The sequence below is a fragment of the Camponotus vicinus genome, unplaced genomic scaffold, assembly GCF_025532165.1.
Source record: "Camponotus vicinus isolate PSW18456_S1 unplaced genomic scaffold, iyCamVici1.0 SCAF_5, whole genome shotgun sequence".
Taxonomy (NCBI): Eukaryota; Metazoa; Arthropoda; class Insecta; order Hymenoptera; family Formicidae; genus Camponotus; species Camponotus vicinus.
In genome coordinates this window covers 20,325,508-20,350,690 of record NW_028141977.1, presented here as the reverse complement: position 1 = coordinate 20,350,690, position 25,183 = coordinate 20,325,508, and the positions used below count along the sequence as shown (strand labels likewise).

Sequence of the window (25,183 nt, the reverse complement as noted above, 5' to 3'; positions counted from 1 at the left end):
ATACCTGGGCGTTATCTCTTTCCGTGTTATCCGGTTCAGGTGGTAACGATTTATCGGACGCGATATGTTTGTCGATTTTTGCGCGCGCTCGGCAAATTTCTTGAAAAATATTTTTCCATCTCTCTCTCTCTCTCTCTCTCTCGCTATTTGTACACAGGATATCGCAGGTGCGAATCGCAATTTCTTCGCTGGAAGAAATATTTCCGTCGCTTTTTCGCCATCTCTCGCTTATGGTGCTTTTAAATTGCGCGTTTTAACGATTTCTTCTTCATCCGTTGGGAGGGACAAAAAAAGCATATATTTTCCACTTCATTTCTCTCTCTCTCTCTCCGCCGGTTTGTTTGCACCGCGCAAATTTCTTTCTCGCGTTCGCTCGGAATGCAGCCGTGCTATTTTCGTCCCTCCTCCATAGGCAAGCGGGTCTCGTTCTTTATACTCTTTAGATTCTGCCGGGGTTTTTTTCACGCATCTTTCTTGCACGCCCGGTTTTTAGGAGTACGTGTGACGCCAATGGTGTCGGGAGGACAGGAAGGAACCGAAAATAAAGTAGACAGGCGCCGAGCCGAGCCGACTCGCGCGGCTCTGGGCTCTGGACTCTGTATGAATACCATCGTTCGCGTTCATTCGCGGAGGTCCCGGAGAGAAATTTTTAGCTCGGTACACATCCGTGTGTAGCCGTAATGTGGACTCCACGTACTACACGACACACAACTCGGGAGACGGTTTATATGGCTGGCGTTCGTCGCGCACAGACTCACACACGCACACGCACGTACGCAACGCGCTTTTTCTCAGCCCCCGCCTGCGTGTGTATGCGCGTGCAGCTCTGTAATTTATGTCATATCCGACGTTCAGTTTCACGTTTTTATAGCGTATACACCATGTCGTTAAATTACGGTTTCAATATTTGCAGATATTCGCATGCAAATGCGTGTATATGCATATACACGCGCATAAATCTCTCAGATGTAACTTTTATAATGTTCTCAAGTGAGAGATTTTTTTCGGTGGTATAGATATATTCATTGAAATTTCCATAATCGCTTACGCAACATTGAAAAAGTTTTGATTTACATTTGCGTAAAAAATTTAAAAAATTTCATGTGTAAATTATTTAATACAAGTACATTTAACGAACACTTTATCGATTATTATTTCAAGTTAGTGTAAGTTTGACTCGCTTGAAAAGCCTAAAATCATGGTATCTTTTGCTTCCCCTCCCCATTGTTTTACATACAATACATTTGCTCGTTTTAGGTTCTAGAATAACATGAGTTGTTTTTCTAAACTATTCAGAGAAACAGTGTTTTTTACATTATTTAACACGTGTTCGACGCGTGTTACTTTACCAATTAATATCGAAATATATTTTTTTTAAATTTATCACGAAAGAGTAACATTATATTGCAAAGAGAATTTTTGTTTTAATTAAATATAATGTTTAAAAAGTAAAAAATAATAAATGTTCACTAATTTAACTAGATTTCTTTTCAAAAAAATATTTATAAAAAAATTATTTATTATCTTTTATTTTGTACATTAAATTGTATTTATATTAAATGTACTTATATTTACATTTATATCGTACTTTTTAATTTTTTGATATCCGTTTTTTTAACTTAAATTGAGTTGTTTTATCGCAAGTTATTTTGAATGAAATTCTTAATTATTAAATTTGTTAATCGTTAGATTTCTCAATTTCTGGCATCGATGAGACAAACGTCGCGACATGTAATAAGCCTTTCTACGTTCCTGAATGTGTAGTCACGTGATCGCAAAGACCGTGATCCGCGGTCTTTGGCCCTCTTGAAGAATCGTGAACGATTCAGTTCTCCGCGAGACACGATGTGCGTAAGAGCGTACGAATTCGCGACCGCGTTCTAAGCGAGATATATAGTTATATTAACGATTTCACGGAAGCCATCTCCGTCGATGTCGACCTCGAGATTGCAAGGTCGTCTCGTCTCGATAAAATCACCGTGTGATTAAACGAACGCGTTAAACTAGTTACGAGTGCACCATCGTATGTTTCGCGATACTCTCGTAAATTCCGGTCGTGTTCTTGCGAGGTATCGTTTGATGTTTACAGTGCTTGGTTTTTATAGGACGCAAACTCTACAAAGTGTCAGTGAATAACAAAGGTATTGAAATAATACAATATTGTGCGAGGTGAACCCGATATTCTCTACATGATTGACTGGTGATTCAGTTGACGCGGTGGAATATGACGTTTACCGGGCAATTTTATATAATGAGGTGGCAATGAAGAAAGCACTACTTTCCACACAGTGGAAGTGTACACTCGGGCGTTTTGTAATTTTGATTAAATTACCCGATAATTATTCGCCATGTTGAAACATACAAGCAGGACTGGACGATCTCGGATCGTCGTAAGGAAACGGAAAGGACGATCGTTGTCCAGAAGCTGGCCTGGTACACCCAGAACACTATCGATCGTGTCATCCGAGGTAAAGAAGCAATGGAAAGAAGATAGATGTGTAATGGATTCTCCCTGTTACATCGCGGAGAATGCATTACATCTATCAATCTATTAAATTGAGTATTTTATGTGATAGTTTATTTTTATAACACTCTCTCTCTAATGTTTGTTTCGAAGTTTAAAAGGAAAAAATATTCGCGCAAATATTCAAGATTGATGAAAAAGCTCGTCTTTACAGCTTCTCGTAAACAATATTGAAAAACTAATAAATTAGAAAAATATTATATAATTTATATCGATCCTTATATATTTTATAAAATTATTTTGATTTTACTTTATTATTATAATTTTTATACAATATTTTGTAGAAACATATACGTGCGTAAATAAAATTGATTAGATGATTTCATTTAAGATATTCGTTGCAGAAACTTATTTGGGAATTATTATTTAATTTTTATAAAATTCTCTCTCTGATTAAATATCGGTGAGATTATTTCTCTCAATTGATAACCTTGCGAAAACGATGATATGAGCAATCGTGATGTAGGAACGAGGTCATTAATACTTGGTCGTAACGAACGAAGAGGTAAACCGCGTTTACATCTCGCGATCGTTTTATCTCGTTCGATGCACAACGTGTGTGTGTAACGTGTACACGTGGACGTATGCCGCCCACGCACGGCTCGAAAGTCCCACGCAGAGATTGAGCGCACAATGTAGGAGAATGACGGACGTCATGAATGAGAGCGTATAATTGACGGAGTATGTATTATTTTTTTTTGTCCGACTGTAGTTGATTATTTATGAAGGGAATCGACAACGTTGGAGGTACGCAATCAATATAGTATAAGCATTTTAAAATATTAAATTTTAAAATATTTTGTACACTCTCCTTATTTCATTTAACTAATCACCAAAAATAATTATTAAACTATAATATATTTTTTTAACTATATATATTTTGTAAAAATCATTAAAAAGAAAAATAATTAATTATTATATATAATGTTAGTTTAACTACCAGGAAGAATTGATTTTTTTAGTGTATTATTGTTAGCAGTGTATCTTTAAACTTGTTTATTTTTTATTTATTACGCATTTAATATGTAAAATCACATTTATTTATACTTTATCGATTTGGAATAATATATACTTTTAATAAATTTTGTAATAATTTATGCGAATAAGTCTGCGTGTGTAAAATTTACGCAATTAAACGCATGCGTGTAAAATATTTCTGCTCGAATAATTCGCCGTTGGTTTACATTCGTATCTAATGCGGTAATTGTTTACAATTCGATTGTTATGTCGGGAAAACATATGCGCATTTTGCAACATTTGTTTATTGGTTGTGTCATGATTGCGTTTTGCTGATTGGGAATATTACGCGTGTTTTCAAAATCAAGTGTGATTAAGCAAGAAAGATAATTACAAAATATTATGTGTGTGTGTGTGTGTGTATGATTGCGTATTATTTGATGCGAACATTTATTAATATCAACGTAATCTTGGAATTAGTTGATGATTCTTTTCAATTACTACTTGGGTAAAATAATTTGCAAGTAACGTTTCGTTGTTTCTCATACGAGGAACAATACGTTGGACTCTTCTTTGTGTGTTTGGCAACATATGCGACCGCGCAAAATACCAAATCGGAACGTCGTCGTGTCGTGTCGCTCGATCGATCGCTGATAGAAACTGAACTTTCATCCCGAAATTGGCTCAACATTCACTCTAACAATCAAGTCACGAGGGAGCGGTTCCATGAATGGAACATATAACCAACATATCTACCGGAAGTCCGGCCTACGAGTTCCGGCCCGAAGTGCACTCGTCTCATTGTCTCTTTTTTTATTCTTTCTTTTTTTTCGTTACTGTTCAGCAACGAATGCCGCTGCTCGTCAACCGAAAAGAGAGCGAAGGCCAGCGAAAACGAAGAGCGAAAAGCTCACATTATAAGCTATTGTAACTGATAATTAAAAGTCTGAGATGGAGATTTTGTTTAATGGTATTATGACATGCAATTAGTATCAGCGAGCTTTTCAAGAAATTTATGGAGTTTATTATTAATTAAAACAATTAATAATTTTTCCATGTCGATAAATAAAATATACATACATCAATTGATACATTTAATAATGTTGCCTTAAGTAGGCTCAATTTTTAATTAAGATTGTCTTTGTACGCGCACTAAATTATCTTCAACAAGTTGTTTGATACTTTTTACTTTATAAATAATATATATGTTGGAATATATATATTCTTACGGAATTTTCTCTACTTGTTACATCTCGAAGGTATTGCTAGTGACAGATACTGTACTTAATTCTACTTTCGAATTTACAATAGATATCATCTGTATCTGTTTGTATCATCATATATTAAATATCATTTGTTGAAATGTGGGATAATTTGAATTATTGTGCGAGCATTTAATTAGATATCTATTTCTTATTTTCGGCCGTACATTATCAGCGCAAATGAAAACGATATTATTTAAAAGCATTTAAATTTTATTATTTGCAAATGTATACATTATTTAGGTGCAACTTTTCAGGTACAATAATGTCCTAAATGTATTTAGAACGAAGTAACACAGCTGCATTCGTCTCTGCAGGTGGCGTCGCGCCTGATTAGATTATCAATGAGCATCCTTCAGGCGAAATATCATAGGCGCCTCTATTCCGTCTTATTTCTTGTTATCTCTGTATAAATTAATACTTTATTCAGTTGTGAAATTGCAATTGTATGCATATATCCAAGTTAAAGCAAATAATTGTCTACATTGAATATTCAAATGACGCAATCCCTTTTTTACTGCAAATTGTCAACGAAAGTTTCTGAACGATTGCATAGTTCGTTCCACAGAAAATTGTTTTTGTTTAAAGTTTCTTTCTGATTAATTAGCGGTAGAACTTTTCTCAAGCAATAATAGCAGCATTAATTTTGAATCGATGAAAATAAACTGAAGATAAAAAGATATCTTGACGAATAAAATCTCAGAGACAAAGATAGATAGAAAGTTTTTTTTTAGTCTTTCTCAGTTAGTTGGATGGAGAGGTTGACATGATGAAGTCTTGACACAGTGATTTCCTTTTTTCTCACAATATAACAGCTAACTAAGGTTCTTTCACTTGATAAGGACCAAAACCTTGGTCGAAACGTCGTGATATATTACCAACAATAAATTTGCCAGCGTGATCGATCTAACTTACGTCTTTTATTTTATTTACTGGCGACATTGAAGAATTTAACATTATTTTTTTTTTAAATTAATTGTAGGTGAATTGCGTGTTTTTTATGTAATTTATATGATCTAGTTTTATCAATTGTATACATTTGAATATTGTGTAAAGATTGAAAGACGATGCTTTGTAATCAAATTTTTGCTAGAAGAGGTTGGACGCTAAATTAATAAAGTCCATAGATAAAAACACTGGCGATAGCTCTAGAATATCCCGTTCATAGCGCTTATCTGTCCCGGTTATGTGGGACGCTGCGCATAGATATCAAGTTGCGCTTACATATTGACATCGACATCATTCCTCGATGATTATTCAAACGCGCCTTTTATTACACACACACGTAACAATCATTTCCCGACCTGACCAGATGAATAAATCTCCATAGAGATCCATAAATTAGACATAATTTATTTATAGCTTTTTTAAATATGTGTATCATTGCAAACTGATGTACCTTTTTTGCAGATCGACTATCCGGAAGTTCATGGAGGAGGAAGGATGCATCGACCACCGCACTCGCATCCTATAACCGACCACCGTCAGGTCAACCTGGTCTTTGATGATACGGTAAATATTTCTCTATTTGTTATTGATTTATGGCAAGTTTAGCAGTCATTTGTGCGATTTTTCTTCTTTTTATTCATCTGAACAAATTAAAATCCAAAGACGTCTTCTTCAAAGAAATGGTTGACGGCAGATCTTATTTTCAGATATTCATAAATGGATCTTTTACCGTACAAATTATTATCTGTTTATTTACTTGACATACTTTATAAATCTGGACATAAATATTCATTTTTATCCAGATATCCAGTAGTTTTGAGTTATTGCTACCAAAGGCATCTAGAGAAATCTTTGTAGAAAAAGTTTGCAATTATTTTTTAATAATTGTTCTCTCTTGAAATGTTTATCTCGTATAACACATCATGTTTCCAATGATCGATACAATTATCTTCTCATCGAAATCAATATCGATACCAGATGACGGATATATAAACTTGTTTACGGAATCATTCGGATAATCAAAATTCCATGAATCTGACGTCGAACTCGTACGGCAGATTATTCCGGCGGACAAGAAGCTGAATGGAAGAAACAATTTGGAAAAATAAGCACGAGACAAAAGGAAAAGTGAGACACACACGAGCGACATAACGGGTCGTATAAATCATCCGTCCGGGTCGGGCAGTGGCCTTTGAGCGTTTATTATCCGTTGCTGGATGGATGCTTTGAACGAACCAGCAGCAGCAGCAGCAACGATGTTCTCTTCTACGCACCAATCTCTCGATCTGCCTGTCTCACTTTCCGTCTGTCCACCTCTCTCTCTGGCTTCTCCGCGTCTCGATCGACCGTCCGTCGACTCCTTAGGCGCATCTCACACGATTGTCCGACAGTGATTCTGAGCGACCCTTAAAGATCAATTCAGGTGTCGTTATCGGCGTCAATTTACGTCATTGCTTGCTTATTGTTCCGCATGGCATTAACTAATCGCGAAGGCTGATGAATATTAATCGCGGGAGCACTGGCGTGTTCTTTCTCGATCAGCTTCTCGAGCGTGTTTTGCAATATTCTTATGACGTTACGTTCGGCTGGCTGTCCCTGCTGACATTCGCGTGGGTGTGCGAATCGAAGTAGGTTGTATTACATATCGAGCGTTACCGTTATTTTTAATCTCGGTTATTTATGTTGTGTTGTACCGTCGTGATTATCATCGAGCAACCATATCCGATTGCAATTATCGTGAATTTAATCGCGATTTATTAGACACATATTTCTTTATTTTCTTCGCATGTTGCATTTATAGTCTATCAGTGATCTCAATTTTCAACCTAGAACTTTTCACGTTACTTTTAAAACTCTAAAATTTGTAATTACATATTTTCATTATATAATTAAAAAAATAGATTAATATTTAATTAAAGTCACGATGAGAAAATTTCGCATCGATAATGTGATATGTATATATTTGTAATTTTAAAGAATTCAAGGAGAGTTTTTTTATACATCGCAGTTTTTATTTCTCTTTTTTAAATGCAACTTTATGTAAATTCATAATTATTCATAATCGCTTCCAAACTCATCAAGTAGCCTCCTCCCACGAATCAGATGTGGTTGCCGTTATTTAAATTCCCCGTTTCCATGCCGTAAATTGCACTCGAACCCTTCTCTCCCAACATAGTCCGACTATATAAGCATTGATAAATTACAGATCATTATCGTGCAAATTATATTTTTAATCTTTCTGCTGCAATTTTACTTACGTATTTTATTGCGAGTACTGAAATGAAATCAGTCTTAATAAGTGATTATATATTATGTCAATAAGTTGGGATGAGTAAATTTCTATTTTTATGTAACTAATTAATTTGCTGCAAATATTGAGATTACTCTTTGAGAGACACGCAAATTCTAGTTGTATTCGCGAGTCACGAAATTAGAACAAATATTGATCGTAAGAGATATGTGTAATTAGTGCGACGGAATTTAATTAAATATCTAGGTAATATTTGTATTGTATAAATGACGAATTTTCATTAAACTTTCAACTATTGTCTATATTTATATACGGATAACTAAATTGAATTTCCACTAATTGTCAAACCAAATTTTTTCGACATTAATCAATTATTATTTTACTCTTTTTTTTAACAATTTTCAAGAATTACATTAGCTGAGACTCTATACAATATATAAGTTCCTTTCTTCGTACATATTTCCACATTTCTATTCTCATTAATTGATCTACGATAAACCTTAGTATCATAATTTTAGTAATTATATCCCAAAGCAAGTACAATTCAAATTTAATTTTTGTAACATGATATCAATTTAAAGTTTTAATAAACGGTTCTTGGCGCGCAGCATTTTACGTCGGCTTGTCAAGAATTTAATTTCGCAGTTTATAGTCGCGCTACGATAGCGGAAAAACGAGAAGAATCCTTCCAAATTTGCTCCCCCGAAAAAAGAGAAAGAAAATAAAGGAAAAAAAAGAAAAAAAAAGAAAAAAAATGCGGCATCGCGTGCGGAAGCTACAGGTGGCCCGGCGTCCTTTTCTCGTCGGCCGGCCCGATGCGCCCCCCGTTGACACGGGCCTGAGCAGCCGCTGTCGGCGCGGCGGGTCACGTGACCACCCTGCGTTCTCGAAGGGAATGTCAGCGGGGGCCGGCGAGGGTGGCAGCGGGACGAGAGGCGGTCCGCTAAGTTGATGGTCCGCCGCAACGACGGCAGACGGACGGACGGACGGACGGACAGATAGACGAACGAACGAACGAACGAACGAGCGAGCGAGCGAGCGAGCGAGCGGTCGGACGCGTCACGAGTTTCGCGTTAAAGCTGTACAAAGAGGGTCACGCCGCGTCTAGGTCCGTGTCCACGCGCGATACGACGCGACACGCCGAGTGAGAGAAGAGAAGACGATCGGAAGACGTAAGAAAATGTCGCGGCCTCGCCAAATCCGCCGTGATTCCCTCGGCTAAGGGGAAGATAAGAACAACAGAATCACGAGGATCGTGCGGCTTCGCGATGGACGCGTACGGCGTGTACCAAGTGAGTGCTTTTTCTCCTCTCGGAGATACTCAAAATGGCCTTGACTCCTTCGGGGACGCGCCAGCCCCTTCCTGGAGAGCGCGGGGTGCACGCCTCTCCCGATGACATGACAGCGCGGACATTGTTATACGGATGTTTTGTTTGGATGATGGATGTGTAGGTGCGCGCATGCGAAAGTGTATTCGCGCCCGATGCACATACTATCTGCGTGCGTGCGTGCGTGCCTGCGTGCGTCGTGCGTGATGTCATGTCGCGGTGACCTAACCTAACTACCAACTATCCCAATCACGCCCATTCCTGGTATTTGCTATTCCTAGCGGACGAGCGGCATCGTCGCGTCGTCGATGATGTTTTTGTTCCCCGCGATGTAGGCATCTCGATCGAATGAAGGAATAACTTTGTGGATTGTCCTCTTCAGTCTCCCATCCGCGAATTATTTTAAATGCTCGTTGCTATTAATTGGAAATTGATGGTCTAGAAGAAGGTTAGGTCGGATGCAGAAGATTTTTAATTATATCTTGTTTGTATTATGTACATCTCACAAATTTATTATATAATTTATGTACAACACTTGTGTAGACACATTTGGGTGAATGACAGATAATGAATTTTTTTTTATTGTATGTTTCTCTCAATTTTCACCCATTGTTTTTATTCTATCATTGATAACTTTTATCTTGCAACATATCTTTCTATTGACTTTTAACATATAGAATTTGTATAATATTTTATACTTTAGTTATTCATTAAAGATTACAATTTACATTTTCATTTTTTTGTCAAATATGTAATTTATATTGAAATTTTATTATATTTTTTAAGATATATATTTTAAAAATGTTATGTGTATTTATATATAATATTTAGAATAAATGAGATAAATGAGGGAGAGAGATTTATCCAATTATTTGAAAAGTATCCAATTATTTGATAAGAAATATTTTCAAATTTGTACCTAAGAATATGTAAAACTAGTTTATAAATTTAATATTATGATATAATCTTATGAAAAATTATGCAAGCAATTCTTTTAATAAATAATTTAAAAATCATATTAAATAGGCTAATAAAAATTCTTTTTTATAGTTTTCACAAGGCCTGACGGGCAGGCCAGAGTTGTACCAGAAATCAAACAGAAGCAGTCATTCGAGTGACACCAGTTCGGCATACAGTGGATCTGACACAATGACATCTGTACAAAGTTCATTAGACGCAGATCCCGACGAGGTGGATCTCTCGGGTCTCGTAGAGTCTATTGTGGACAGTGATGAGGAGGAAGATCTTGCGGAAAGTATGGATGTAAGTATGGATGTAAGACTGTGATTTATCTTTTTGCTCAAACATATATGCATTTTAACTTTTATTATTGCAATGTTTTAGAGTTTAACAGTGCGTGATCCTGTACGAGAATGTTTAGAAAAGGATCCTGTTGAGAGAACGGAGGACGACATAGAGACGCTTCTGGAATTCACGCAACAGCTAAAAGCTTTCACAAATATGACTTTGGCCGTTAGAAGAGCGTTGTGCGCTGTAATGGTATTTGCAGTGGTCGATCGGGCCGGTATGGTGGTCTTGAATGATGGCGAAGAGCTCGATAGTTGGAGCGTGTTGATTAACGGTGCTGTCGAGATTGAGCACAGCAATGGTGAAATTGAACAGCTCGGTCTTGGAGACAGCTTTGGTATCTTGCCTACTATGGAGAGGCTATTACATCGAGGAGTCATGAGAACAAAGTTTGTAATATGTTTCTTTTGTACCATTATATTGACTGTTATTTAGATATCAGATAAAAGAAAATGCGTTTTTTTTTCTGTAGATGTGACGATTGCCAATTTGTTTGCGTCACACAAGCAGATTATTTTCGAATTCAACATCAAGGTGAAGAGAATACGAGGAGGCACGAAGAGAATGGAAGGGTAATTCTAGTAACAGAGTTACGAGGAGCTTTGGACGGCGCCGCGCGAAGAGGTCACGTGGTGATACGAGGAACGCCGGACCGTTTAATGTTACAGCTCATCGAAGAAAACAGTATTACAGATCCTACTTATGTGGAAGACTTCTTGTTGACTCATCGAACGTTTATCGATAGTCCGTTATTGGTCGCAAGCCAATTGTTGGAATGGTTCGATCAAGCACAAGTGCGAGATCGTGTTGCCCGCGTCGTGCTCTTATGGGTGAATAATCATTTTACTGATTTCGAGACTGATCCGGCGATGATGGAATTTTTAGAAGCATTCGAAACCGGATTGGAAAGAGAAAAAATGCTAGGACAACAAAGGTAAAGTTTATTTTCTTCATATTATTTTATGAAAAAAAAAATGAATTAGAGAGACACAATTATTATGTATACATTATGTATATCGTGATTTCAGATTATTAAATATTGCATGTGCGGCGAAAGCGAGAACGCGAAATGTAACACTAGCTCGACCAAACAGAGACGAGGTCCTAAATTTTAGTATCTTAGGAGGATTTGAGAGAGGTTTCGGTATATTTATTTCAAAAGTTGACAAGAGATCTAAGGCTGAGGATGTTGGTTTAAAAAGGGGTGATCAAATCTTAGAGGTAAATGGTCAAAGTTTCGAGCATGTGAATCACGCGAAAGCGCTTGATATCCTGAGAGCTTCCACGCACCTCAGTATAACTGTAAAATCTAATTTACTTGGTGAGTCTAATCGTCTTAAAATCCAAATCAATAATGTAAAGTATTCTCATAACTCATTGTTTACCATTGATCATTTATTCTTACAGCTTTCAAAGAAATGCTTCAGATGCCAGATAACTCTCCGCGACCCCGAGGTAGAACAAATAAACCGGAAATACCCAGGCTTCAGTCGGATCCACGTGCTAGATTATCGACACATGTAGATCCTATGACTGCTGTGAATCCTTTAAATCCCATGATTGGTGGAGTACCATTATTAATTCCCGATAATAATGTATCGCCATGTAAAGATGCCAAAAAAGAGCACAAGGGATTTATGACTCTTGGACCCAAGCGACGATTACAAAAAGCACTTATGAAAATGAACATACTGCCAAAGAACACAATCAAGTAAGTATATTGAAGCATATTGCAGAATAAATGATAATTAAATTAATATGTGAATCTTTTGGTGATACAAAATATCTTACATTTTAACAGCGACGGTGTACACATGGACGATCCTCTTGCACCACCACATACGCCACCGGGAACAGGGCTTTCGCAAACGACCACTAATTTGTATCACTCAAAGAGTAATCCAGACCTTACGTCGCTTTATTGTTACGATGATTTAAGAGCAAATGATTATCCTGAACACGTGCTCAAGGTATATAAAGCAGATCAAACCTGCAAGTATCTTCTTATCCACAAAGAAACGACGGCACATGAGGTATGTAAATTTATGCTATCAATATTAAATAATAAATACAAACATTTTATTTATTGATGTTTAATGTATTATAGGTGGTAATGCTTGCACTTCAAGAATTTGGTATAACGGAAAGCAGTTCAAACTTCTCTCTGGCAGAAGTGAGTGTCGGCGAAGGTGGCATGATCAAGCAACGTAGATTGCCAGATCAATTGCAAAATCTCGCGGAAAGAATCGGATTGAGTTCCCGATACTATTTGAAAACTAATGGAATTTCCGAAACTTTAGTAGCTGACGATCAAGCTCCAGAACTCATTCGAGAATCTCAAGTTCATTTCTTGCAACTGAATGCTGTGGAAGTGGCGATACAATTGACTCTACAGGATTTTAGTATATTTAGGTAAATTCAGATTTATGAGATGTACAAAACGAAATGTATAAATTTACTTGCTCCAATTTATACTTGAAATTATTATGCTTAATTATACATTTCGACAATAATAATAAACTTATTTTTGCACGTTTTGTATTATAGACAAATCGAATCCACAGAATATGTGGATGATTTGTTTGAATTGAAGAGCAGGTACGGCGTGCCTATGCTCAGTCAATTTGCAGAACTAGTCAACAGAGAAATGTTTTGGGTTGTAACAGAAGTATGTTCCGAGCATAATCTCGTACGGCGCAGCAAGATTATAAAACAATTTATCAAGATAGCGCGTAAGCATCTATCGATATATATATTTTTTGTCTTACTTATCTTTTATAATCATCTTATCGACAATATTTGTTTAACAGGCCAATGTAAGGAGTGCAAAAATTTCAATTCCATGTTCGCGATCGTATCCGGTTTGGGTCATGGTGCAGTATCAAGATTGAGAGCTTCGTGGGAAAAACTGCCAACGAAATATCAAAGATTATTTAGTGATTTGCAGGAATTAATGGATCCTAGCCGCAACATGAGTAAATATCGGCAATTGGTAGCGTCTGAACAAACACAACCACCGATAGTGAGTCATCTTATATCAAATAAGATATCTTTCATTGTTATTTTGACTGGATATAGCGATTTGCAATTTGAGCTTTGCTATGGTAACATGAAATGATCGATAATGAATTAAACCAATTTTGTTTCAGATACCTTTCTACCCCGTCGTGAAGAAGGATTTGACTTTCATACATCTTGGTAATGATTCGAGAGTAGAAAGTTTAGTAAATTTTGAAAAACTCAGAATGATTGCTAAGGAAGTGAGAACGTTGACAAACATGTGCTCTTCACCTTACGATTTACTAACCATGTTGGAAAGAGGCGGACAACCACCAAGTTCTGCGATGGTTGCTTTGAATCAAATGACCACTGGCAATCAGGGTAAGTTTTTTGTCTATTTTTTCAATTTAGTCTTTTAAGTAATTTATACACAATTGCAACATTGTGATTTGTAGGCGGCCAAACTGCGACAGTGAAACGACGAAAAAAATCTACAGCCGCACCAAATCCGAAGAAAATGTTTGAGGAAGCGCAGATGGTCCGAAGAGTGAAGGCCTATCTTGCAAACATGAAAGTAATCACGGATGAAGAGCGACTGCATCAACTTTCCGTCGATTGTGAGCCGCATGCGGGAGCGGTTGCGGTCGCCGCCGCGGTTCCGCTTAGTGGTAGTCGAGGAAGAAGGCATCCATCACCTACTCTATCAACTACTAGTAGCGCTAGCAGCACTAGTGAAGGCAGGAAAAGTATACAAGGTCGGTAAATCTATTTACCAAGTGCGCTTTGTAATTTATTTTTTCCTTTGCAATTTTATTTTATAATTTGTATTGATTTTACAGGTACAAAATTCGGCGCTGCATCGCCACAAGCAGTGAGGAAAATGCTAGCCCTGTCAGATCCTCACAAGACACGACCGTATCAACCTAAGCACTGTCCACCGCCGCTACCTGTACCGGGATTGGCTCTACATTCGAGCGGTCTAGAGCCTAGCCCAGGTGCACCTAGAAGAGTAGGATCCGGCAGCAGAGTACCGATGCACGAGAGATCCCACAGTGATACACCCGCTAGTCTACCACCGCCTGTCGATCTCAGTGCGGAGAGCAGTAGCGTAACTAGCTTGAGCAATCTTCAACCGTTGAGAAAAACTTTGACAAGCGGTGAGTACAATTTATTTCTTACAAAATGCTTGAAACGAGATGCTATCCAATGATACTTATTCTCTAGATCTTTCTAAAGATCTCATTTATAGACGAATCGTTCCGATTAAATAGACCTGGAAATTTATTTTATCTATTGCGATACTTCAACAGTTTTTTATTTAAAACTTTTTAGATCATTTATACATAGTATATTGATAGAGTGTTGATGAAATATAAATATCAACTTGGTAGATACGCATCTCGCGAAGCACCATCACGCACCTTCATTGCTCGTTACATACACTGGTCAGGTCTCGCAACAAGGAATCTCATTATTATGCACGCTGCACAGCCGTTTACGCAATTCATAAATGTTCCATGTTATTTAGTTGATCCATATATACACATACATTCGTACACACACATACACATGCATCTTGTATGCCGATTATTGTAGCGCGAGCTTTTCTTTTCGATTAGATATCACGAATACCTCACGAACCTAATTTCTTACCAAGTACAGCTTCTGTTCGGAGCTCTCGTACCATGGGACATACGAAGTGTGTGTAACTATCGATACCTATAATGTTGCTCCTTAAACATTTGAAATAGAAAATCAGTAAATGTCTCTCTTGACAACTTTAAAATATTATAGTAAATGAAAAAGATAACGTGCAGCTTTAATAATCTAAATTAAATATTTCTACGATTACGATCCAATTTCTGATTGTCGTATAGGAAATCATCGCGTGTTACAATTTTAACATCAGTACATAAGTCGCGCGCATATGAGATATATTCGTCGATTACATTTTGATAGAATCAAATACTTGTAGACGGCAGGAAAGAGAGATAGGAATACGCAAGAGAGATGTAATCAGAGCGTAGCGAGGTGATCAACTTACATTAGGTTCTCGCGTCGGCTCGATTTAGAGCAAAGAGACACACGGATTAAAACGAACGAACGTCGCGACTAGACGTGTTAGCGTGTTTAGCGATCGCATCAGGGCGGCTAATCCCCCGGCTAGAACGTGTGTAGTGATAGAAGTGTCTTGGGGACGTGTGCGTAGGTTCGGTGACGAGCAGTGACAGCGGTCATAGCACTCAGCTGGACAGCCACAGCGGGAGCAGTGTGGAAGCGGGCGGCAGCCCACCGCCACCGCAAAGACGGCACTCCGCTCTGCAAGGTACGTAATCAACAACAACACGAGAGTGAAGCGAGAGAACGGATTGTGGCCAACTGTGCTCGTGTGCTGTATCTCTTGTTCGTAGACCGTAGTAGAAATAGTAGAGATTAGAGTAGAGTCTCTTTCGCGCGGACACCGATTCTGGAAATCGAATTTCTCTCAGCGCGTCATCCTAGCGACGAAGGCTGGATATATTTTTACGATGTAATATTACGGTTTATACTTTGTACACCCATCCGATGTTTGTTTTATTGTTTTACGTCAGCTGTTTCTTTTTGCATTATCTGTCGTGTTTTTTTTATGTTATCAGGGGATTACGTGTTATATAATTGTTGGTGTGTTCGGTAACGATACTGTTGATAATATTAACTAACAATCGCGATATCGCGATAATTTGGGAATCTAGATTTTGATACGATAACGATTTCCGGCATTTGAAAGATTGTAACGTAAGAAAAATTGCATTCGAGGAAAATTATATCATAGTTCTAATATTTATCCTTGAATATCCAGACTCATGATTTAAATTTCTGAATATTTTCGATATAAATATATTTAATTTTAATTATTTATTGCTGTTGAATAATAAATATTATCAAATATTTTTTTGTTCTTATACAATATTATTTTATAATTTTTAATTAATTATTATTCGCTTCTTTTTTGGGAGTCGCTGGCTAAATTTTACCGCTAAAGAACGTATGTCCCATGGCCATTTGCCTTCAAGCGTTAATCAAATTGCTCTTAAATGTTACTCGTAAACGTCTCGTTAACGCCTAAAGAATTAAATATTATTAAACATTATTACGTGCGTTTTCGCGTTGATATTCGCATCGTCGAGCACTGCCTATAAATATATATATAGCATAACAATTCTGCTTTCAGCCGCTTATTAAACCGTTCTACGCTTGTATAAAATTCGCTTTACAGCTTGCAATGTCGGCTAGTTACTCGCTTAATTGTGCGTTAGCTTCGAAAAATATTTGCATCGATCGCAAAAATCGCGTCGAATTCTCACTCGGAGGATCGTCCTTTTTCGAGGGTTTACAATAAACAACGCAAGTCTGTAGACTTTGTAAAAAAAAAAAAAAAAAATTGTCGTATGTGGCCTCTCTGTGTGGTGCAGGGTCTGTTATAAGAGGCGGAGCGCCTCCGTTTCCTCATGCGGTAGCGGTGTTACCTCCGCTTCCTGCCAATCAGAATCACAATCACAATCATCATCACCACCACCACCACCACCATCATCAACAACATTATCACGATCATCTTCATCATCATCATCATCATCAACCTCCAACTCCTCAAGGTGAGTTCGCGTCTCTGTCTGCCTGTTTCGTCTGTTTGGCTTGCATTGAATCATTGCGTTAATCCTGCTGTCTCTCTCTCTCTCTCTGAAACGGAATACATTAAGGTTCAACGGAATAGTGTGGCTCATGCATGCGAAACGGTATAGTGAAATATTGCGAGTGTAGTAGATGTTACAACTTTGCCAATCTCCAGCATCTTTACACAGGCTTGAGCTTTGTCCGAACTTGATGGAAATTGCCTTTCACGAGGATGTATTTAGTTTCTCTGTGCGTGACGTTCTAATCATTAATTGTACAAGTCTGTTGGTATGCACGCTGGTGACACAGTATTATGGTTCGCTTCTAGCGTGGCCTAGAAGTGCAACACGCTGCATCGAGTTTGCTCCATTTGCGTATTTGCGTGTCCTATAGTATTAGCAAAGATATAACTGAGCGCGTTCTTTCCAGGATACTAACTAGACGCGAAACGGTATATATATGTGCTTTTTTCCTCTCTCTCTTGGGCAGGTTGTGTAGCGGCGAATGTGTTTTGCGGTTTCCTTTAAACACGTTCGCCTCTCGCGGACCTCGGTTGTAAGCGAGCGCAAATTATCTTTTTTAATGAGTGCCGTGGCTTTCTTTATTCATAAAAAGTAAAAAAAATTATTTCGAACATATTGAATGGATCAATAGGAGAGATAATGATGACGTTACATTATGATACCTTGAAAAAAATATGAATTAAAAATGTATGAAGAACGAAACAAATATTGAATGTAAAATTTTGTGGTTTTGTTTTACTTACTTTTCTTTATTCCCAAGAGTATTTTTTGAACGTAATTAATTTTTTACAAAAAATGCAAATGTTTTAATATTATAATACTTGAAGATACTCAAATTCATAGTGGCTATTCTGTTAATTAGAATTCTATGTAACAGGCACAAACTCGATGCTCTTTGCATTCTCGTAAGCGCTCGTTTACAAGTGCAGTGTTCGAGGAAGTAGCGGTAGTGAATCGCTTTGTCGCTGAGAGATGAAGAATATTGAAGAGGTGGGAGAAGGCGGCGGCGCGCGAAAGGGGGTGAGATGGAGAGAAAGAAAGAGAGATCGAGAGAGTCGAGGGTTTTCAGGTACTACGGGATTAAGCATGGGCCTAGGGATGCCAGCCCCGCTGCCACCGCCAGGAGCGGGGACCACGACCATAATGACGACTATGGGCACCATGTCGTCGGCCAACATGTCGTCGATCACAACGATGCGACCTGGCATGAGTAGCGCGCCGCAGTGCCGTCAACCACCGGCGTACAAAGTCGCGCAACAGATGGCGAGGTTGCACAGACTCGGTCGTGCTAACAGCCACGAGGGGGTCACTTATCGGGCCACCGATCACGAAGATGGTACTACTACATCTAACCAAATCGCTCTACCGTTCACACACACATACAAAATTCACTCTCACATTTATAGTTATATACATCTATCTAGTCGGTTTACGCTCGTGTTAAGGCTTCTTATATTCTTATCTGCCATTGTTAATATTTACACACGGCGAAGAATGCTGATTTGTATTGGCGAAAGTAATCCGTCAGCTCGTATTATATCGGAATAACTTTTTAACTGTAGTTTTACGACAGTTCTTATTTGCAACGCTTTTTGCGATGTTTTTCTTTTTTAATGTTTTTTTCCCATCATGCGTGTGCTATAAAAATTGCTCTTGATCTTGTGCATTTTTTTCTTGTGTACATCAGATGGATGGATATAGCAAGATTTTCAAGATTGCAATTTTTTTCGGTATATAGTGTTAATTAGTTTAGATATATCGCAAACTATTCTTTTTTCGAAATAGTTTTTCCTACTTATAGAAAGGATATATGATAATATGAGTAAAGTGAAATTTCAAACATAATCATACATACTGTGATAGTATTATTAATAATCCGGTATCATATAATCATGCATTGTAAATAAATATTATATTTACGTGTAAATGTGAACGAAAACGTGCTTGTACACGTTGAAAGCTTGTGTTTACTTAATGTGATTATGTAGCGCACTCATTCAACAATGGTCATGTAATTTCATAATGCATAATCATTATAATAATTACCTGCATTAAATCAATATTTACACTAGTGATCATTGCAAAATACACTAGCTTGCCTATTATCATTAAATTTGTTTTGCATTGAAATGTTATAATAAATTATATGCGATTTGTTTACCTTTTGCATAATGTCAAAGCATGAGCATTCGCTACTTGCATCCATGTCGCACGTGTTATCCCTTATCCATTTTTGTTTGCATTATCTGCATTAATTGTTGATTTCCCTTAAATTAGCTTGTTTCAAAATAATTAGAGATCTAGAGCCAGAGAAAGAAACAACGAATGTTTTGTTTATAGACATTGCATTAGCGAGAGACTCTAAAATTTGTAAAAGTATAGAAAAGTATAAATATGAGAATCTGTATTATTGCTTTGCTATCCAGCATGGGATATCTTGCAACAGTTTTTAATTTCTAGCAGAAATCTTTCCGTGTTATTTTTTGCTTGAGATATTTTTCATCACATCTTTGCTCCAATTTGAATCGATATTATTAAATCGAGCAAAATTGCACGCGATTAAATCATATCTACCCAAATTAGAGTCCCTCGTATTCCGATCATCATACCTGACACTTGCGACGTGTCACATACTAAAACACATTTCGAAATGTTACAGATGACGAAGACGCCCAAGTGTCGGCGGTTTAAGTGGTCCACGAATCTCGCCGAGTTTCGGTTACCGTTTTATTTATATTCGTCGTATTATATTTTTTACGCGATCAAAAATCGTTTTCAGATATACCACATGCGAAAAGAGAATACGAGAAAAGGAACGACAGGCGAAAAAGTTTCTTCCTATAAATATGATTTCGTATTCGATAGCCAATATATCCTATTCGATGGTGTATTCGGTCATTAATATGATAATCGACGCTAATTCTTGAGTCGCGTGGGCAATTTTTCGCGTGCAACATCTATTTATGTTTTACCGCAAGATGAAGGCGTTTATTCTTATTTAAGCAAAACGCTTGTCTTCCAAGGATCCCCGTGACAAACTTGACGGAACCGTCGAGAGAATCTCAAGCGTTAAGATATTTATACAATGTATTGTGGAAAGTATCAAATAGCTAGCGAATATCGATAAGCAGGAGACGAGTTATAGAAGAGTACTTTTCTTTTATTAGACTGAAGGGGAACACTTGTCGAGTTGTTACATGTTTGCGAGCTCTCATGAGATGACGAGAAGCGGATTAGACGAGAAAGCGATCATAATATTCTATATAAATGTGTAATAAAACCGAGTCCAAAGATGTTATATATATACTGCGCGTGTCGCCAGAGAAAGTCTGAATATGACGACGTGTCCTGTAATATATATATACTTGGTAGGTTAATCTTTAGTGTCCCGTAGTAATGTAAGTTGGTGTAAATAGCATAGTGTTATATAATATTTAGCGAGGGGAAGCAGGAATGCACGAAGAATAAGACAAAGATTCAATGTGAAATGTTTAGGATCGCGCGGTTGACTCTCTTCGTGTCCAATACGATCGCGCTCCACCGACATTTTACAGGTTTAAGAATTAAAAAGATTCGCCTCTTTTTTTTTTAATCGAGATAATAAAAGGGAAACATTTCTAATCGTACGAAATGATCTTTTCTATTTTAAGCGCCTTGCTTTTAAGAGATTTCTATCGTCAATCTGGTTCAGATAAGTTAAATTTTACAAGAGAAATTGATAATTTTATTGAACTTTTGTTGAATTTTAATAATGACATAATCAAGAACAAAAAAGAACTTTTCCAAAATTACGATCGAGATAATAGTTTTTCACACTAGTGTGAACCTTTTAAGCGTATTCTCGCATTTATAAGTTACGAAAAACTATACTCCAACTATTTTTACGAACACACATAACGAATTTTAACTCGCAAGTAAGTTATTGTTTTTTCAATTTCATCTTTAGTTTGGTACTTTATCCAATATTATCATCGGATTCATCATCCTTCGTTATTTTATCAATATTGGTAACTGTTAGTTTTATTCTTGCGCAATGTGTGTGTGAAAGGAACCTTTTTAGATCGTACATCATAGAATTCGAGGGCAAGGGCGAGAAGGAAGAAAAGCAAATAAAATTTTTCGCTACTTTATATGTCGGTACAGAAGAAGCGATTGACATTATTATCGTAAGTTTATCCATGTATATTACACATAAAAATACGTGTGTGTATACACGACACACATTCACATACCCACGCAGATATATGCTCTTGTCCATTTGCATGAGACTCGAGTCCTTTTACAAGTATTATAAAGGAACTGTAATTCGCGTGCACGATGTGTATCGACGCGTTAGCAAAGAGGGCCTAATTACCCAGGCACCGTTTTTGCGATTGTCAAGTATGCGGAAAACGAAAGAGTGCGCGAGAGAAAGAGAGAATGTGAAAGAATGCGAGTGTGTGTGCGTGCATGTAAGAAAGTGAGAGAACGAGAGAGTATCGAGAGTCAACACAGTACTTTTCTGGATACTCGGATCTCTATCATTAATTACATTCCAAACTTTGTCTTGCCGTGTTTCGTAGACCCTCGACACATTTTCCACTTTTGACCGTTTAAGAAAAAAGAAGAAAGAAAAGGAATCCTCATTTAATGGCTTGCCATTAAATATTGTTATTGCTTATTTTTTTCCTTTTTTAACTGTTTTCTTCTTTTTTTTATTCAAAGACCAATCTCGACATCCACGAAAACTGTGTGACTCTTCGACGTTAAGGTCCAATGATCCCGAAGGATCGGGAGGGAATGTGGTCCAGCTCGGTCTTTCGGGACAATGGGAAAATTCAATATATTTACTTCATATTCAAATATTATATCTCTTTGTACATATCCTAACGACTTTTAAACATTAATATCCAACGTTCTCGAAGAAACTTTTAAGCGTATTTACCGGTAACTAAGGTTCTTCAAAGTATCAACAGTATCAAAACTAAATCATCTTCTTTCTTCAGTTTTGACACGACAAATCTACTTTTATCTTCGTTTTTTCTTTTGTCGTCTTTTGCATTTTAGACATACCAGGCTCTACGTGCATTCCACATGCATTTATTTATTTTCTTTCGGAAAGAATATCGATGAATCTTTATCGAGAATTTTGTAGATATGTGTGCTCTCTTTCCTTTTTTATTTGTTATATAATTATTGGCACATATCTAACAATTTTAAAATATATAAGAACCTTTAATATAAAACAACGCAACTTTCATATATAATATAAAATAAAATATATACGAATTGTACAAGTGTTTTGGGTGTACTGCAGAATTCTCGATAAAAATTCAAACTTTAAGTATTTTGGCAAATCCGTGTAACTTTAGTTAGCGATACAAATCAAGCCTCGAATTGAGGAAGCCTGGATACGTTAGTTGATTTTTGCTCTTTTTCTTTTAGAGAAATCTTGTTCGTAACAGTACAATACAAGCAAGCGAGAATGTTTCGCTATTTCGGGAAACGAAAGTTAAGACGGGTCACACCTTTCTCGCTCAACGTCTCTTTCTTTTTTTTATTTATACCACGCCTTGTTCTGTTATTTTAATTATTTATAACCCCGAGATATTCGGCTATATATATATATATAAAACGCGGACAGCAAACAACAGAAAATCTTTTGTATTTAATTTGTTTAATAAAACTTGAATCATAGTACAAAAAAATGTCTCCCGTCTTTTTAGTTTCGTTCGTTCGTTTATTGATCCTATCCCGCATCGAGATCCATCCCCCGCGCTTATTTATTAACGCTTTACAACAGTACAAAGACCAACACTTTAACAAAATTCTTCAAGATATATGTACAGGCTACTTTGCGTGAAATGACTCTGTCGCACGTTTTGAAAAGGCAGGAGAACCAATGTGGAGAACATATGTATTAAAAAAAAAACCTTTATCAATATATATAATACGGAAAAACAACACATATCTAAAGGATATCGTCGAAGAATGTCTCTAGAGACAATAATAATTTTTTCTTCGACATTCTTCAGATGTACTCTGTTTTTCTGGAATTTTTGCAAAAGGTTTTAAACAAAGTATCCCCTTTTTATATCGGTTGCTTTATCTCTGATCTATCTTTTGATAGATGCGATTGTGTCACTTTACGCCCTGTATCACTATTTTGTATATACGTACATAGAATTTCGAGCATATGTTCAAGTTTCGAGTTTTATTTCCATTAGTACACCGCTACGTATGGTATTTTAATGACAACAATATAGATATAATTTATAGATTAATTATACATGTCAATATAATATATTTATTTATTTTGAAAAGTCAAGCACTTTTCGAAAGGACCACGAGAAGCTCATTAATTTCCCTCGTTAATACGTTTGTCCTTTATCGCGTTTTTAAAAAGAATAACTGGACGAATGTTGATTATAATCGGTACCGTGCGTAGCGGATCATTCGTTGGAACAAAGTTGATAGGTAATACTACCGCTACTATTTTGTACGATACGATGTTTTGTATATCTGTCTACCGTATGTGTAGATGCGGAGAGTCTACCGATTATTAATATATAAGTAAAAATACATATTTCGAATACACGCATATTTAAGATTACCATTTGTAGACTTACGCGGGGCTCGTGTCAGCTGTACCCGCCAAGAGTCGCGCGCATACGTGTTTTAGTCTCATTTAATGTACACCTGTAAATCCCTCCCAGCAAACACAATATATGAACAATTAAAGGATTGGTAAAGAATCCGTGAGGAATTTATTTGTCATTATTTTAAATGCAAGGATGCGTAAATGGACTGTTTTATTTATTCTGGAGAAAATTTTAAATTTCTCGTTATCGCTCGTGTATTTATAAAAAAAAATGTGCCTCGATACAGCGAGTTCCTTCCATTCGTGCAACGGCCACATGGCAGCGGTTGACGAGCACCTGTTGCTTTAGACAGGAACCAACTGACAGTCAGGGGTTAGTCGATTCACTTACGCGTAAAATTGCGACTTGAGTACACGCTCTGCCCGCAACGTTCTTCCCTTTTCCTTCCAAAATATAATTCCGATATTACTTTATTCCAAATAAAGTACTTTGAAAATTTTACTGTCAGTCTGATAAATATCTTTTCAGCTATATTTTTTATAATTGATATATTATTTCACGAATTTTAAGTGTCATCAGTGTCTGTTTTCTTTCACTTATGAAACATTTATAAATTACAAATTAATCATTTGTGATATTAAAGATTAATCGACAGTTTATTAAACTTTTTAAAATGTAAATCGATATAAATTAAATTTTACAGAAAATTTTTCATAAAAATAAGATTGTGGGATTCTACAAGGAATGTAGAAGGAGATCGCTGTCGACGATCGGGGAGTCGATAAAATCATCCGAGGGTTGTTCTTGCCGAGCTTTTTCCGATCGGCCATCGACGATCTCAACGGGGGATATCGTAGATCCTCGCTCGTATCCCTTTCTTCCCCCCTTCCCCTCCTCCTCCCCCTCGCCGTATTTCGCAGCAGCACTTCGACTCCACCACTCCATGGGTTTCGCCATTTCCCTCTCTCTGCGGCGAGCCGATGCACGATGCAGGGGAGAAAGAAACGCCGCCTTCCGACCGGCACGTAGTTGTTCGAAAACCGCTCTTACCTGCGCCGTGTGTGCGCTCGGTTTCTCGCGCGTCTAGTTGTTGGAGAACCCGCTACCTCCCTTCGTCCGAGATCTCGCGATCGGCTCCGAGAGTTCGACAGGCGCGGTTTCCGGGGTTGTTTCGTTGCGATTTCCGTTTGCCCGCTCATCTCCGTCCCGCGAACATGCGCGTTGCCGATCATGCGCGAAGGATCTTGGCCCGACAATCGGATCGTTGGGTGTCCCATCGCGGGTGATCTTCGAATGCGAATCGATTTCGCGACAGTCGATATTATCTGCAAATTAAAGTGCGAATGTTAC

At 37.3% G+C, this 25,183-nt stretch overlaps 1 protein-coding gene across 8 annotated transcripts in view; it reads left to right on the top strand.

Annotated features, from left to right (window-relative positions):
- Positions 1–22,939, top strand: part of LOC145971791 (rap guanine nucleotide exchange factor 2) — a 117,504-nt gene extending 94,565 nt beyond the window's left edge. For 3 of the 8 annotated variants that reach the window (XM_083099844.1, XM_083099848.1, XM_083099843.1), the window contains 17 exons: positions 6,154–6,255; positions 10,321–10,533; positions 10,615–10,967; positions 11,051–11,512; positions 11,607–11,899; positions 11,986–12,289; positions 12,380–12,611; positions 12,686–12,990; positions 13,126–13,310; positions 13,389–13,600; positions 13,728–13,959; positions 14,034–14,333; positions 14,418–14,735; positions 15,788–15,904; positions 17,031–17,210; positions 18,322–18,588; positions 19,912–22,939. In XM_083099844.1, the coding sequence (XP_082955970.1) occupies positions 6,154–6,255; positions 10,321–10,533; positions 10,615–10,967; positions 11,051–11,512; positions 11,607–11,899; positions 11,986–12,289; positions 12,380–12,611; positions 12,686–12,990; positions 13,126–13,310; positions 13,389–13,600; positions 13,728–13,959; positions 14,034–14,333; positions 14,418–14,735; positions 15,788–15,904; positions 17,031–17,210; positions 18,322–18,588; positions 19,912–19,943 (4,107 nt within the window). In that variant the 3' untranslated portion in view covers positions 19,944–22,939. Of the gene's footprint in view, positions 1–1,833; positions 2,469–6,153; positions 6,256–8,570; positions 9,235–9,264; positions 9,719–10,320; positions 10,534–10,614; positions 10,968–11,050; positions 11,513–11,606; positions 11,900–11,985; positions 12,290–12,379; positions 12,612–12,685; positions 12,991–13,125; positions 13,311–13,388; positions 13,601–13,727; positions 13,960–14,033; positions 14,334–14,417; positions 14,736–15,787; positions 15,905–17,030; positions 17,211–18,321; positions 18,589–19,911 lie in introns of those variants that run through there. The other 5 variants (XM_083099845.1, XM_083099849.1, XM_083099851.1 and 2 more) reach the window with 5 other exon arrangements.
- The last annotated feature ends 2,244 nt before the right edge of the window (positions 22,940–25,183 follow it).